At 46.2% G+C, this 16898-nt stretch overlaps 1 protein-coding gene across 5 annotated transcripts in view; it reads left to right on the top strand.

Moving 5' to 3' along the window:
- LOC132406402 (protein GPR108-like) overlaps positions 1-16898 on the top strand; it is a 155682-nt gene that overhangs the window by 71958 nt on the left and 66826 nt on the right. For all 5 annotated transcript variants that reach the window (XM_059992038.1, XM_059992035.1, XM_059992036.1 and 2 more), the window contains 3 exons: positions 8595-8686; positions 14363-14523; positions 15442-15521. In XM_059992038.1, coding sequence (XP_059848021.1) covers positions 8595-8686; positions 14363-14523; positions 15442-15521 — 333 coding nt within the window. The remainder of the gene's footprint in view (positions 1-8594; positions 8687-14362; positions 14524-15441; positions 15522-16898) is intronic.

The following is a 16898-nucleotide window of genomic DNA, read 5'->3' as shown; positions in this document are numbered from 1 at the left end:
GTTAAAGAAATTTTTACACCTCTCACGCAGATTGTCCTGAAGTATGTTACTGCCAAAGGCATCCTTTGGAAACATGGGTATGGGTATAAAGTGGGAAATGTCTTGGCCTATTTTTATATAAACTCCCATAAGCATTTTTAATTAATTGTTCCAGAGAAATTTTTGTATTTTGTTTAAGAAAGCAACATATTAAGTAGTAGACCCATTTTCAAATAAAAACTTGATGTACCCAGTACATGGATTCAACAAAGATAACAGAGAGGATACTAATGATCGATGACATAATGAGCTTAATGAACTAAACTGCTTAACTGAAACAGGTGTAGAAAGAATCAAACTGGGCAAAGTACAATCAAACTAAAGGTACAGGTGTGGCAGATGTGACAGTTTAATCATCAAATCATACACCAGAGAAAGAGTGAGAATAGGAACAAGACACAAGCTGCTTATCCCGTATCAGCACAGTCTCTCCCAAGCAGAAAGTTTGCAGCAGGCAGGAGTTTCAAGATGTGCTGCCTGGGGAAGCACAAAGAAACGGGCAAGTTTGAAGACTGGAAACGGGGCACAGCTGATGAGAGACATCAAACTGACTCCCTACTAAATCGGAAGAAGTCCTGCACTGCCATCAGCTCAGAACCTTCAGAAATCACTATCCACTCCTGCACAGTCCAGAGGAATCTTGTCAGAAGTGACCTCCATGGAAGAGTTGCTGCCAAAAACCCATTCCTCCGAAGTGGAAACAACACCAAGAGACCCACTTAGACACAAAAATACACGGAATGTGGTGCCGAACAATGGCAGCAAGTGCTCTGGACTGACAAGTCAAAATTTGGAATTCTTGTCTCAAACAGGAGGCAGTTTGTCTGTAGAAGAGCTGGGGAGTGCTACATGGATGAGTGTCTGCTGACTTCCCTGCAGGCTTGGGACTGCATTTCTGCAAATAGAGTTGGAAATCTGGTCATAATTATGCAGTCCTCAATATTGAGAAAGAAGTACAAGCAGATTCTCATCCATCATCCATCAGGGAGGCGGCTGATTGTTCTAACTTCATTCTGCAGCATCCAAGATCATAATTAACTATCTTAAGCAAAAGGAAGAACAAGGAATTCTGCAACAGATGGTGTGGCCGCCACAGAACCCTGATCTCAACCTCATCGAGGCTGTCAGGATTTACCTGGAGAAACAGAAGCAAGTAGGACAACCAGTCTGCAGAAGAACTCTGATAAATTCTTCAAGATGCTTGGAACACCCTACCAGCTGCTTTTCTTATAAGACTGCACGACAGTGCACCTAAGAGAGCTGATACAGTTTTAAAGGCAAAGGATGGTCACACAAAAATTGATTTGATTTAATTTTTTTAAAGTTCAAGTTTAATTATCATTCAACCATACCCTTCGAAAGCCATGAATATAGCCAAACGAAAGAGCATTACTCTGGGGCCAAGGTGCAAAATACAGTATTGTGGCGACCCATTTCCTGGTGCATCCGAACCGACTCACAATTAGATAGCCTACGGGGGTTTGCGAGCACAGAGCTTTGGAGCCTCTGCACCATGGGGGGCCGGTTGAGGGAGGCTTAAAAGTGAGGCTGAAGTTTTCGAATGAAGTTTTTTTCCTTCGACTGCAGTTACCGACTCCGTGTCGTAATTTTAGCGCTGCGTGTAGCACACCGCTACAATTGGTGACCCCGACGGCCCAAACGATTTTTGGACCAGAAATGTCCGACGCCGTCTCTGTTCATGCGGTTTCGTTGAAACTGCCGGGTTTCTGGACACAGCGACCGAACCTATGGTTCCAGCAAGCCGAAGCCCAATTCCACGTTCACCAGATCACCTCAGAAGACTCCCGCTACTACTACGTGGTGAGCTCCCTCGACCAGGACACAGCGGCCCAGGTCGCGGAGTTCGTACAGTCGCCCCCGGCAGACGGCAAGTACACAGAATTCAAAGCCCTGCTCCTCAGGACTTTCGGACTCTCACGGCGCGAGCGGGCTGCCCGTTTACTGCACCTGGATGGCTTGGGCGACAGACCTCCATCGGCTTTAATGATGAGATGTTGTCTCTGGCCGACGGACACACATGCCTCATGTTTGAGCAGGCATTCCTGGAGCAGCTGCCCGAGGACATACGCCTGCTGCTATCTGACGCGGATTTCAGTGACCCCCGGAAGGTGGCAGCCCGGGCGGACTTGCTGTGGAACGCCAAAAAGGTGAGCGGGGCGTCCATCGCACAGATCTCCCAGCCACGCTCCCAGCAGCAAACCAGTCCAGGCCCGGCCGCAGAGCCCGCCAACCCCCGGCCCAATGAACACTGGTGCTTCTACCACCAGCGGTGGGGCGCAGAAGCCCGCCGTTGTCGCCCGCCCTGCAAGTTCCCGGGAAACGCCAGGGCCAGCCGCCGCTGATGGCTACAGCGGCTGGCCATCGGGATAGCCTCCTGTATGTGTGGGATAGAAGGTCGGGACGCCGGTTTTTGGTCGATACTGGGGCTGAGAACAGCGTTTTACCTCCGACGAGTTACGACACCCGCAGCAGGGCACCGGGTCCCCCCCTGAGGGCCGTGAATGGCAGCACAGTAAGGACCTATGGCACCCGTCAGGTGCAGCTACAGTTCGGCTCCAGCCAGTTCACGTGGGACTTCACACTGGCCGCCGTAGCCCAACCGCTTCTGGGTGCGGATTTTTTGCGGGCTCACAGCCTACTGGTCGACCTGCCCAGGAAGAGACTGGTACACGCCGAGACCTTTCAGACGTTCTCCCTGGGTGCAGCCCAGTTGCCAGCCCCTCACCTCGGCTCCATCACGCTGTCCGACAACGACTTCACCAGGGTCCAGGCGGAGTTCCCATCGGTTCTGGCACCGCAGTTCACAGCGGCCATGCCCAGGCACGGCGTACAGCACCACATCCCGACCCAGGGACCACCCCTCCACGCCCGCGCTCGGCGGCTTCCCCCGGACAAGCTCCGACTGGCGAAGGAGGAGTTCCAGAGGATGGAGGAATTGGGGATCATCCGGCGGTCCGACAGCCCATGGGCCTCCCCCCTGCACATGGTGCCCAAAGCGACGGGGGGCTGGAGACCGTGCGACGACTACCGCAGGCTGAACGAGGCTACCACACTGGACCGCTACCCTGTGCCGCACATTCAGGACTTTGCAGCAAACCTACACGGCGCACGGATCTTCTCCAAGGTAGATCTCGTCCGAGGGTACCATCAAATCCCGATGCATCCTGACGACGTCCCCAAAACGGCTCTCATCACCCCTTTCGGCCTTTTCGAGTTCCTCCGCATGCCGTTCGGCCTGAAGAATGCCGCACAGACGTTCCAGCGGTTAATGGACGCGGTGGGACGGGACCTGGACTTCGCGTTCATCTATTTGGATGACATCCTCATAGCCAGCGGCAGTCGTCAGGAGCATCTGTCCCACCTCCGTCAACTCTGCACCCGACTGAGTGAGTACGGTCTTACAATCAACCCCGCCAAATGCCAGTTCGGACTCGATACCATTGACTTCCTGGGCCACAGGATTACTAAAGACGGGGCAACCCCTCTGCCCGCTAAGGTAGATGCGGTCCACCTCTTTTCCCGACCCACCACGATCAAAGGCCTTCAGGAATTCGTAGGTATGGTCAATTTCTACCGCCGCTTCCTCCCTTCAGCTGCCCGGATCATGCGCCCCCTGTTCACCCTGATGTCGAGTCCGAGCAAGGACATTACCTGGGACGAGGAGTCCGCCGCCACTTTCATTCAAACGAAGGAAGCTTTGGCGGACGCCGCAATGCTAGTACATCCCAGAATGGACGCCCCTACCGCCCTCACAGTGGATGCATCAAACACAGCAGTCGGTGGGGTGTTGGAGCAACTCATCGCAGGTCGCTGGCAACCTCTGGCGTTTGTCAGCAAACACTTGCGACCACCCGAGCTCAAGTACAATGCTTTTGACCGGGAACTGTTGGCGCTCTACCTGGCAATCCGGCATTTCAGGTACTTCCTAGAAGGTCGGCCCTTCACTGCGTTCACGGACCACAAACCGCTTACCTTTGCGTTTACGAAAGCGTCCGACCCCTGGTCGTCCCGCCAGCAACGCCACCTGTCCTACATCTCTGAATACACGACGGATGTCCGGCACGTCTCAGGTAAGGACAATGTCGTGGCAGATGCGCTCTCTCGCCCTACCGTTCATGCCCTTTCCCAAGGGGTAGACTTTGAGGCACTGGCAGAGGCGCAGCAGGCGGATGAGGAGATTCCGAGTTACAGAACCGCAGTCTCTGGTTTGCAGCTCCAGGACCTCCCCGTGGGCCCAGGTGAGAGGACCCTACTCTGTGACGTCGCCACCGGCCAGCCCCGTCCAGTCGTCCCGACAGCATGGTGTCGCCACTTTTTCGACTCCATTCATAACTTGGCGCATCCCTCCATCCGGACAACTGTCCTGATGGTTTCCAGCAGGTTCGTTTGGCACGGACTCCGCAAACAGGTCAGTGAATGGGCCAAAATGTGCATGCACTGCCAGACGGCCAAGGTGCAGTGGCACACCAAAGCCCCACCGCAGCAGTTCCATCCCGCCCACCGGCGTTTCGACCACATTCATGTGGATATCGTGGGCCCCCTGCCAGTGTCGCGCGGAGCGCGGCACCTCCTGATTATCATGGACCGGTTCACAAGATGGCCAGAGGCGGTCCCGCTCACCGACACCACCTCCGAATCTTGTGCCCGAGCCCTGATCGCCACCTGGATATCTCGCTTTGGTGTACTGGCCCACATTACCTCCGACAGAGGCGCCCAGTTCACCTCCAGCCTGTGGTCAGCTATGGCCAGCCTTTTGGGGACTCAGCTGCACCACACAACTGCCTACCACCCACAGTCGAACGGGCTAGCGGAGCGTTTCCACCGTCACCTGAAGTCGGCCCTCATGGCCCGCCTGCGAGGAGCCAACTGGGCGGACGAGCTTCCCTGGGTCCTACTCGGCATGCGCACAGCGCCCAAGGACGACCTGCACGCTTCGTCGGCCGAGTTGGTATACGGCGCGCCCCTGATCGTCCCCGGGGAGTTCCTACCAGCCCCAAGGGGGCAAGAGGAAGAACCCGCAGCAGTCCTGGGCAGACTACGCGAGAAGCTCGGTAACCTGGCCCCCATACCCACTTCACAGCACGGGCGGCACCCGACCTGCAAACCCAAAGACCTACAGAACTGTAAGTTTGTGTTTGTACGAAGGGGCGGGCATTGGCCGCCGCTGCAGCGGCCATACGAGGGGCTGTTTATGGTGCTCCGGAACAACGGGTCCACGTTCGTGCTGGACGTTGGGGGGAAAGAGGAGGTTTTCACAGTGGACCGCCTCAAACCGGCCCATGTGGACCTGGCGCAACCGGCCGAGTTTCCGGCGCCTCGGCGCAGAGGCTGACCTCCCAAGCAGGTTCTGGCCCCGACTGTGGACATTGGGGGGTGTATCGCCGGTTCTGGGGCGGGGGTTATGTGGCGACCCATTTCCTGGCGCATCCGAACCGACTCACAATTAGATAGCCTACGGGGGTTTGCGAGCACAGAGCTTTGGAGCCTCTGCGCCATGGGGGGCCGGTTGAGGGAGGCTTAAAAGTGAGGCTGAAGTTTACGAATAAAGTTTTTTTCCTTCGACTGCAGTTACCGACTCCGTGTCGTAATTTTAGCGCTGCGTGTAGCACACCGCTACAGTCACACACAACACAGAGCACATATGAGAAATCAGTAAAATATAGTCACACAAAAAATATAGACCAAGATCCTGGCTCCATGAATGTTGCAGAAATCTACAATTGACCACGATACTGCTTACACACACAAATTGCTGGAGGAACTCAGCAGGTCAGGCAGCATCCATGGAAATGAACAGATAGTCGACGTTTCGGGCCGAGACCCTTCTTCAATACATCTTGCCTTCTGCCGTGCAAACACTAGGAGGCAGCACTGATTCCAGCTTGGCGCCACACCAACTCTGCCTCTCTCCCGTGTGGCTGTAAACAGGTGACATTGCAGCTCGAAACCTAGTCTTTGCCACAGCCAAGGCCACGGAGCTCCCCTGCCTTCCGCCAATAAATCAGTGAATGGAGCTTGCAGCATTCCACATTAATAATGTCCAACAATGTCTTGTGATCACTATAAGTGACTAAGACAATTATTCACTGTTAGACTGCACACTGCCTTTGCATACCAACTCCTCCGAACACTCTCCGATGCATGATCCGCACCGGGTCCAGCTCCTTCACTTTCTCCACCAATCAGCAACTCGCCGATGGAGTTCCACTGCAGTTCTTTAAGTTCTTAATGTGTAGTGGGGGAGGGGTCTAGTAATCATAAACACATTTTATAAAGTACAGTAAACTTATTGTTGACCCTGTAGAAGCGACTGCAATCAAACACATCGCCATTTTAATGGAAAGATGACTGTTTACTGTTCTTTATAGTAAAATTTCTGATATCTAGAAATTTTTCATTATTTTTGAAAGCATCTTTGCTTTACAGAATAATGGTACATATGCCTAGGACGTTTGCTCAGTACTGGACGTGCTGAGGTTTGATCACCTAGTCTTCTGCCACCTCCAGGTGGTGGTGAAGAAGGAAGTGTGTGTTTACCCACTGAGTCATAACTGGCACCAAACTGTTGAACCTGTTTAAAAATGCATTGCTATCAATGTAAAGTCACTTCCGTATCTCTGGTGTTCACCCCCTTCACTTACCAGACTCTGAGAGTTTTACCTTTTTATTTAAGCTTGATATAAATGTGGGTTCTCTCGCCGATCACTTTTCTCTGTTCGTGGCCAACACTTTCTCTTGAGTTATTGTTATTCCAGTTAGGATGATAAGACCATAGAGAGAAAGGGTGTGGAACCAGGGCATTGGGCTCACAAAGTTTGTGCTGATTTTCAGCTACCTGATTACACTAATCTTACATTAAACCATTTATTATCCCTCCACATTCTCACCGCTACCTTCTTCTTTACCACTTGCCTACACACCAAGGGCTAATTAACCAACCACCACATTTCTGGATATCAGAATCAGGTTTGTTGTTATAACTAATGTTATGAAATCTGTTGTTTTGTGGCAGCAGTACAGTGCAATACATTACAAATTACTATTGGTTATATTAAGAAATATAGAAAAGATAGTGCACAAAGAAAGTAAAATAGTGAGGTAGTGTTCATGGTTCATGTACCATTCAGAAATACGATGGCAGAGAGGTAGATGCTGTTGTTAAATGTTGAGTGCATCCTCAGGCTACTGTACCACCTCCCTGACGGATCGGATACAATGAGAAAAGGGCATGTCGTGGATGATAAGGAATTCTTGGGGGGGGGGGGGAAAGAAATACAATAGAATTTACATAAAACTATACACAGTCAGACAAAGACTGACAAACAAATCTTCAATGATGGATGTCGCCTTTTTGAGGCATCTTCTTTAGAAGATGTCCTCAATGTTTAATGGTGAGAAGGCTAGTGATGGAGCATGATTGAGCTGAGTCTACAGCCCTCTTTTTTTTTTGTTTTGATCCTGTGCACGGCAGCCCCTACACCCAGAGGTGATGCAATCTGTCTGTCCATGGTAGATCTATAGAAATTTGCTGGTCTATGATGTACCAAACCTCCTCAAACTAATGAATCAGAGCCACTGGCGTGCCCCGTTCGTGATGGTATCAGTATGTTGGTCCTAGAACAGATCCTGTGAGATGGTGCTGCTCAGGAACTTGAAGCTGCTGACCTCTCAGCGAGAACTGGTCACAGAGAGAACATGCAAATTCCACAAGACAGCACCCAAGATCAGGATTGAACTTGGTGCTTTGGTACTGCGAGGCAGCGACTGTACCAACTGCACCACTACCGCCTTAGCTGCACTGCTGCGCTGCTTTTCCATTCACTAAGATCACATGCAGTGCATACCTGCCCTTTTTCTCCCCTGCCCCAATAACCCCTGACTATTCTGACTTTAAAAAAAAATCAACGTTGAAAATAAATATTATTAAAAAATATGTTGCCATATACTACCTTGAGATTCATTTTCTTGCAGGCATTCTTGGGGGGGGGAAGAAATACAATAGAATTTACATAAAACTATACACAATCAGGCAAAGACCGACAAACAGATGTTCAAATGAAGACAAGCTATACAAATAAATAAAAAGAACTTGAGTTGCAAAGAGCCCTTGAAAGTGAGTCTGTAAAATCAATTCAGTGTAGTCATGATTGATGTTATCTATACTGGTTCAGGAGCCTGATGATTGTAGGGTGATAACTGTTTCTGAAACTGGTGATCTGAGACCAATTATATAAATCTGTTTATTAAAGTAACATTTTAAGTTTGTGTCTCAGCTAACATCACAAATACAGTACCTACACTTGAGGAAATTTCCAAATTCACGCAGCCTTCTAGCTCAGACTTTTAGAACATAGTTTCTACCTATCTATCTACACATTCAATTTGTCAAATAACTGAACCTGGATTCCAGGAGACGCTGATCTGCTAAGAGATGCCATTCAATAGTGGCAAGCTTTGCAGCTGCTTATTTTGTTATTTTTCAGCCCTTTTTCCCTCATGTTTCACCTGGTAACGAGATTTTATTTCTAACACAGGTGGACAACTCTGATACATGTTTGCTGAGGAAGTACGCCAATTCTTCAGATGAATCCCTCACCCTCTTTAAGTTTAACTTAAAGGAAAATTTGTAAGTATTCTAATGTGGAAAAATTCTATTCTTTGTGGAAGGGTAAGAGGGGAATTGATTTTTAAAGAATTCGCCATTTTGTCCTTATAACTATAATGAATTACAGTCTGCCCTCCTTATCCGCGGGGGATTGGTTCTGGGACCCCCTGTGGATACGAAAAAAAGTGTATGCTCAAGTCAGTGGACTTTAGCAGAGCACAGGAGCTTATTTAAACTGTAGGACCCAGCGGAGCTCAGGATCCACTGCCCACAGTGTTTCTGTTCCATTGATGGAGCTCCTGACCTGCCGCCCGCAGCTGCTGCTGAATCCGCAGTGTTTCTGTTCCATTGATGGAAAACAATCATGACTAGAAATAAAGTGGAAATAATAAAGTGATCAGAAAGAGGTGAAACACCATTGGTCATTGGAAAAGTATTAGGCTACAGTTGGTCAACGATCGGAACAATTTTAAAAGGTAAAGTGAGAATAATGGAGCATGTGAAGGCCCTGCCCCGATGAAACCTACAAGTATTACTAAGCAACACAGTGGTTTAATTATTGAAATACATACTTTTCTTAAGTGCTTTATATGCATAAAGGTAAAGTATATAATATATACTAAGACAAACGTTTGACTAACTGACGCTAAATAATACCGGATGTACCTGTTCCAACTTGGAGAACTTACATTATTTTCCGATTCCCAATCCGCGGTAACCTATGCACATCCTCCTGTATACTGTGTTACGTACTCGTGGGTATCATGTACTTGTCACATGACCGTGGTTTTGAGCTGCTGGAGATGAGGTAATGGTCTTGTGATGGTGGAGTGATGTCATTTTCCCGCTAGTGAGAGGTCATGTGAAGGTTTTTCTCAACAGGGTATGAAAGGAGGACCCTTCCCTGTGACGCGGGGCAGTCGGTGGTCAACTTCACCGGTGATGCTATGCTGCTGCGTTTTATGACGCAGTTTCGTTTAAAAATGGAGTTTTATTTTCTGCCTTAAGTTTTAAAAGGCTATTGCCGGCAGTTTCGCTATAATACTGCCAGTTTAGAAGTGGAGAGTGAAAATTCGTCGGAGTTCAGAAATCCAGAAGAATCGGGAAAATCGATTTCAACGGTGAAGCAGGCTCGACCTTGTTTAATCCTCATTCGGAAGGAATTCATTAGCTGTGCCCACGATAACCTCTGTTCTGCCAAAAGAATAGAAGGTTTGGTAAAGTTTCGCCAAGGAAAGGTCAGTGCCTTTAAGCCGTTTTATTTTCTCCGATCATAAGTCCTCCGGGGAAAGTATTCTTCGACGGGAATCAGCAGTAATGCCACGAAAGAGAACTTAGATTATTTCAAAGGAAAGAAGTCTCTCTTATGGAACTGAGTAAAACTTTGGACTTTCACATTACTACTTCTAAGAACTATTCTTCACATTATCGCTTTAGGAACTCTTTGAGCTGCCGCAGAGCAGTTGACTTCCGGTTACGTTAGTTTTGTTTACTTTTGGGTTTTTTTTCAGTGTTTAATAAAAGTTTTATTTGTTATAAAAAAACCTGCCTCAGTTATATATTGTTGCCAAATCCATAACAACTTTAAGTTATTAGGTATTTATAATACCTAATACAATGTAAATGCTATGTAAATAGTTGTTATGCTGTATTGTTTAGGGAATAATGACAAGAAAAAAGTCTGTACATGCTCAAACAATGAATGCTGGAGAGAGGGCTTCCAGGTTTTCCCGATCCACGGTTGAATCCACGCATGCGGAACCCGCGGATGAGGGCTAACTGTACTGAGCTTTAGATCTTGTGGGCGTAAGATTTTTCTTGGAGCGAGCAGATTGCTGTGACATAGTAATCTAATTCCAAAGTCACCCAGATATTGACTGAAATTACTATGGTTAGTAAGGAAAGCATGGGATTCCTGGAATGTGAAATTGGAACTAATGTCAGAAAATGTGGCAGATAACTTAGACTGATGCTTTGCATCAGTCTATATGGTGGAGGAAACTACAGGTATTCCAAAATCAACATTTAAAAGGCATGGAAGAACTTGTAACTATCTTTATGACCAGGGCCACAGTATTACAAAACCTGAGGTGACTAAAGGCAGACAAGTCACTAGGACCCATTGCTGGCATCCAAGGATTTTTAAACAAAGTGGTTGCAGAGATGGTGAAATTTTCCATGGAGGAGTGGCACAATAACATAATGGTTAGTACAATGCTGTTACAGTGCTACTGACCTATGTTCAATTCCGCCACTTTCTGTAAGGAGTTTGTACATTCCCTCTATAACTGCGTGGGTTTCCTGCTGGTATTCTGGTTTCCAACCACATCCCAGGCGCATACGGATCAGTAGGTTAATTGATCAGATGGGTGTAATTGGGCAGTGCGATCTTGTTGGGCTGGAAGGGCCTGTAACTGTGCTGGACCTCTAAATAAATATAAAATCAGATGTGATCATGGAATTGAAGGGCTTGTACAACTAGCACTGAAGCATCTATGATCACGTTGGATAATGGGGCAGGTTTGAGAGATTAGCTGGGCTATTACTCTTGTGTGCTTTGCCTGAATGTTGTAATTTTAACTGGAGGATTGTGTGTGTTCCAGAGGCTGAGGAAATTCACTGATAACCAAATGATGGAAAGTTTTGATATGTCTTTTAAGGTGTTAATGCGAAATTCTGTACTCTGTGTTACCTCGCCTCACCTTTGCTTTTATGCATCGTGGCCCTGTACATTTACTACGTTTCCCAAGGTGCTTCATGGTCTTGTGCCTCTTGCTGCTCTCCTGAGACGTTGCTGGGGACTGACAGTGACGTGTTCCCACTCTGGTTTGCAGTGCTCTGAGCTTACTAATGAGGCCAGTGTGAGGATTACAGACCTTTCCACAGATGAGGCTGGAGCTACCTGACAGGACAGATGGGTGGGTAATACTCCTTTCATAAGACCTTAAAGGATTAGACCATTCAGCCCATTGAGTCTGTCCCACCATTCCGTCATGGCTAATTTATTATCCTTCTCAACCCCATTCTCCTGCATAATGTTTGATACCCTTACTAATCAAGACTATAACCCAATGACTTGGTCTCTACAGCCATCTGTAGCAATGAATTCTACAGATTCACCACCCTCTGGCTAAAGAAATTCCTCCTCATCTCTGTTCTAAAAGGACATCCTTGTATTCTGACATTTTGCCCTCTGGTCATTAACTCCCCCACCACAGGAAACATCCTGTGCACGTCTCCATTATCTAAGCCTTTCAGTATTTCAGTAGGATCCCCCTCGTTCTTCTAAACGCTAGCAAGTGCAGGCCCAGAACCATCAAATGCTCCTTATTCATTAACATTTTGTTCCCAAGGTCATTCTCTTGAACCTCTCCAATGCCAGCTCATCACTTCTTAGATCCTCAAAAATGCTCTCAATACTCAAGTGTGGTCATTTATGTAGTTTGGATATGTATCATGTGAAGTTCAAGAATCTGCTGCAATTCTCATGCCTATAGGAGCGTTCATCTTGTATCACATACTGTAACTGTTGCTAGTCTGTGAAACCTATAGCTAAACCTTAATGCTATATACTCTATATATCCTTTGTGTCTTTTACATAAATCTGTGTAGGGTGTAGAAGAAATAGGTTTAAAGGTTGGTGCATTATTATATTTTCAACATCTCACAGAGTACATATATCCCTGTCTACTGTATGTTGTATGTGCTGTATGTTGGCTTAGTCATTCAATTTCTGTCCTTGTGCCTTCTATGAGCATGGATGACGATATCCACCTATTTCTCTTGTATCTTAACATGTGTAATTTATAATGTATTTTCTTGCTAACTCGCCTGACCCAAATTCATTGCCCTACACTTCTCCAGGTTGAAGTGCATTCATAAATTCTTCACAAACAAGATAAAATCTGCAGATGTTTGAAATCCAAACAACGCACACAAAATGCTGAAAGAACTCAGCAGACCAGGCAGCATCTATGGGAAAGAGTAGATTTTGGGCTGAGAACCTTCAGCAGGGCTGGAGAAAAAAAGAGTTGAGGAGAAGATTTAAAAAGTGGGGGTGGGGGAGGAGAGAGAAACACAAGACGATAGGTGAAACGTGAAGGAGCAGGGATAAAGTAAAGAGCCATGAAGTTGAGTGGTGAAGGAGATACAGGCCGGAGAAGCAGGAGTCTGATAGAAGACGGCAGAAGGCCGTGGAAGAAAGAAAAGTGGGGAGACACACTAGAAGGAGGCGATGGGCAAGCAAGGAAATGAATGAGACAAGGAAAAAGGGGACAGGAATGGTGAAGGTTGGGGGGGGGGGGTGAATACCAGAAGTTCGAGAATTCAATGTTCGTACCTTCATGTTGAAGGCTACTAAGACAGAATATAAGGTGTTGTTCCTCCAAACTAAGTGAGGTCTCGTTGCGACTGTGGAGGAGGCCATGGATGGACATATGGGAATGGGAAGTGAAGTTAAAATGGGTGGCCACTGGGAGGTCCTGCTTTTTCTGGCAGATGGAGTGTAGGTGCTTGCGAAGCAGTCTCCCAATCTACATCAGGTCACACTAATATACAGGATGCCACACCGGGGGCACTGGGCACAGAATATGACTGCAAAAGAATCACAGGTGAAGTGTCACTTCACCTGGAAGGACTGATTGGGGCCCTAAATGGTGGTGAGGGAGGAGGTGTAAGGGCCAGTGTAGCACTTGTTCCGCTTGCAAGGATAAGTGCCAGGAGGGAGATCAGTGGGAAGAGATGAATGGACAAAGGGAGTCATGCAAGGAACTATCCCTGTGGAAAACGGGGGAAGGAAAGATGCTTCACCTTTCACCTTGTGTTTCTCTTTCCCCTCCTCCCACCTTTTAACTCTACTCCTCAGCTTTTCATCTCCAGTCCTGCCAGAAGGTCTCGGCCCAAAACGTTGACTGTACTCTCTTCCTTAGATGCTGCCTGGCCTGCTGAGTTCCTCCAGCATTTGTGTCATAAGTTCTTCATGTAGCTTCTGAGTTTCTTCTTCACAGATAAGCAATAGCCTATTTTGAGATAGTGTACAAACCACTTGCCCGTAGCGAGTGTGCTTAAATTCAAATATTGAAAGCTCTGCTGTCAGTGAGGTAGATTTGGAACCTCTTTTCTCTGCATCCAAATGGCATTAACTTTCTGATCAGTCTTCTGTGTGAGAACTGTATGGCTTGTATTGCTATTTGGGTAGAATTGGCTGCTTTAGTTTCTATTCTATTCTATTCTATTCTAACTGTACATAATCAACTCCTGTGTCCATTACAAAGGCAAGCTGGATTGGCCCAACACAAGTGGAGGAACTGCTGCGTGTTTGCTCTTGCAGAAACATGGCTCAAGGACAGCATCCCATGCACCACCTGTCTTCAGGCTATGCCACTCAGGGATTTGTGCTAATATTATTTTGTAACTGCATGTGCCAGCATAACTATATTGCTGTGTACATGCATATGGTTGAATAACAATTAAATTTGAACATTGTGTACCTGAGCCATGGGCTGGACGATGGTTAGCTATGCGAATTTCATCCGAGAACAGAAAGTGATGAACAGGTCGATTCACTTTACAGCCATTTCCTTGTTTCACGGATGAAAGTTATCTGAGTTCAACTTCTGTGACAGTATCTCATGTGGGTCACTACTTAAATTTGAGGGGAGTTGAACTGAAAGTAAAGTTGAAATTCTGAATCCACAGAGTCTCTGTGAAGAAATTCGGTCAACAAAGCAGGTTGTTAATATCAGAACTGAGTGATGGAAAGGACTTGGATAATGGTGATGCAGCAAACGTAAAGAAAAACAGCAAACCAACTCAGGACAAAGAGTCAAAAGGAGATGGTCAGAAGGTATCATCTTCAGGTAATGAGCTGCATTTTTTTCCTCTCTTTTTAACTTTGTCACAAATCAAACTACTTGGAACTGTCATTTAAAATTTTTGCTCCCATTTGAGAGCAGTACTGAAATATCAGAACCAGGTTTATTATCGCTGACAGATGTAAGGTTTATTGGTTTGCAGCAACAGCACAGTGAAAGGCAGAAACATATATTTTAAGTTACATTAAAAATAAGGAGAGCATAATAGTGAGGTGGTTTTGTGGGTTCATGGACCATTCAGAAGTCTGATGGTGGAGGGGAAGAAGCTGTTCATAAAATGATGAGTGTGCGTCTTCAAGCTCCTGTACCTCCTCACCAGTGGTAGAGGGCATGTCCTGGATGATGAAGGTTCTTAATGAAGAATACTGCCTTCTTGAGGCATTGCATTTTGAAGGTGTCCCCGCTGGTGGGCAGGCTAGTGCCCATGATGGAATTGGCTCAGTTTAAAACCCTCTCCAGCTTTTACTGATAAACTGCAGAAGAATTTGGAGACCTTTTTAAAATTTTCATCCTGATTTGAAATGGAGTTGCTGTGCTGATATCTGAATTTCAATTACATTAGCTTTTCTTAAAAACTACTCAACACAATCAGCTTTTTAGAAAGCCTCCAGTACCAAAACAATATCTGGCTGATTGAGCAATTTAACCCCTTGCCAGCCCAATACATAACATGCAGTTGTCAGAGCTGGTAATAACATTGCTTCCAATGTTAGGACGTCAGTATTAAATGGATTAGTTTAATGATGCAGACATTGTTGGACTTCTTGAATCCAGGAAATATCATGGCTGACACTCTCAAAATGAGGAGTTAGGCAATCAGAGTGGAAATTAGAAGAAACATTTGCCCAGAAGCATTAACTTCTGTGCAGCAAAGCTTTTCATGTTGAAATTCTGTCTTTTTAGGTAAAACCAGAAGAAAAAGAGGAACGGATGATAAAAAGAGCAAGGAGCCAATAAAAGGAAATGTGAATCCTGTTAAAGAGGTTAGTGTAGTTAACTTCAGTATTGCATGAGATGGGTTCCTAACTAAAATTGATTACATGTGGTAAAATAACTTAGTGATGGTTTAACATGATACAGTAGTACATATCAAACAAGAATAAGCAGAAAAACATGATTTCATTAGTCCTGGGGATTAGTTGGCAGAAATCAAATCTGTGAAATAACTTCCTCCCTCACCACCATTCAGGGCCCCAGACAGTCCTTCCAGGTGAAGCGACACTTCACCTGTGAGTCGGCTGTTGTGGTATACTGTGTCCAGTGCTCCCGGTGTGGCCTTGTATATTGGTGAGACCCGATGCAAACTGGGAGACCGTTTCGCTGAACACCTACGCTCAGTCCGCCAGAGAAAGCAGGATCTCCCTGTGGCCACACATTTTAATTCCACATCCCATTCCCATTCTGATATTTAACAATAATTTTACAATGATTTTTAACAATAAAAATCTCTTATATTTTGAAATATTCATATAACAAAATTACAGTGGAAAATTAAGTTGGATTTGTGGTTCCACATTGCTAGCACCTGAACTTCTTACACAGTGAGGTTATTTTGTGGGGGGGGGGGGGAATTACTTCTGGTAATATTAGTTTTATTGACCTAGAAACAACACAAGCTGTGAAGAATCACTGAAAGTGACTTGTGTGAGAATCACCAAGTTGCTGTCAGTTTAGTGGATTTACAGAACAAAAATATTTAGTTTTCCCACCAGTACCACAAAATCCAGACAAGGGAATCAGAAGTCATATTTCTTTTAACCTGTGGAAAGATATCCCAAATGTACACTCAGTGGCCACTTTATTGGGTACGCCCTGTACCTAATAAACTGACCACTGATAGTGTGTTCAGAGATGCTTTTCTGAACACCACTTTTGTAATGTGAATTGAGTTACTGTCATCTCTCTATGAGCTTGAACCAGTCCAGCTACTCTCCTCTGACTTCTCTCATTAACAAGGCATTTTCGCCCACACAGCTGCCACTCACTGAATGTTTCTTGTTTCTCGTACCATTCTTTGTAAACTCCAGAGTCTGCTGTGTGTGAAAATCCCAGGAGATCAGCAGTTCCTGAGATACTCAAACCACCCCATCTGGCACCAACAATCATTCCATGGTCAAAGTCACTGGGTCACATTTCTTGCCCATTCTGAAGTTTGGTCTGAACAACAACAGAACCTCTTGACTATATCTGCATGCTTTTATACACTGAGTTGCTGCCACATTAGCTGATTAAGTATTTACATTAACAAGCAGGTGAATCTAATAAAGTGGCCATTGAGTGTGTATAAAGGCTAGACTTGAGTTATATGGGTCTATACATGAATGCACACAAGGAAAATGCTGCTTTCTTTCGTTTTCTCT

The sequence above is a fragment of the Hypanus sabinus genome, chromosome 16, assembly GCF_030144855.1.
Source record: "Hypanus sabinus isolate sHypSab1 chromosome 16, sHypSab1.hap1, whole genome shotgun sequence".
Classification (NCBI taxonomy): domain Eukaryota; kingdom Metazoa; phylum Chordata; class Chondrichthyes; order Myliobatiformes; family Dasyatidae; genus Hypanus; species Hypanus sabinus.
Note: the sequence above shows the minus strand (reverse complement) of the source record. Positions and strands in the feature narration are given on the sequence as shown.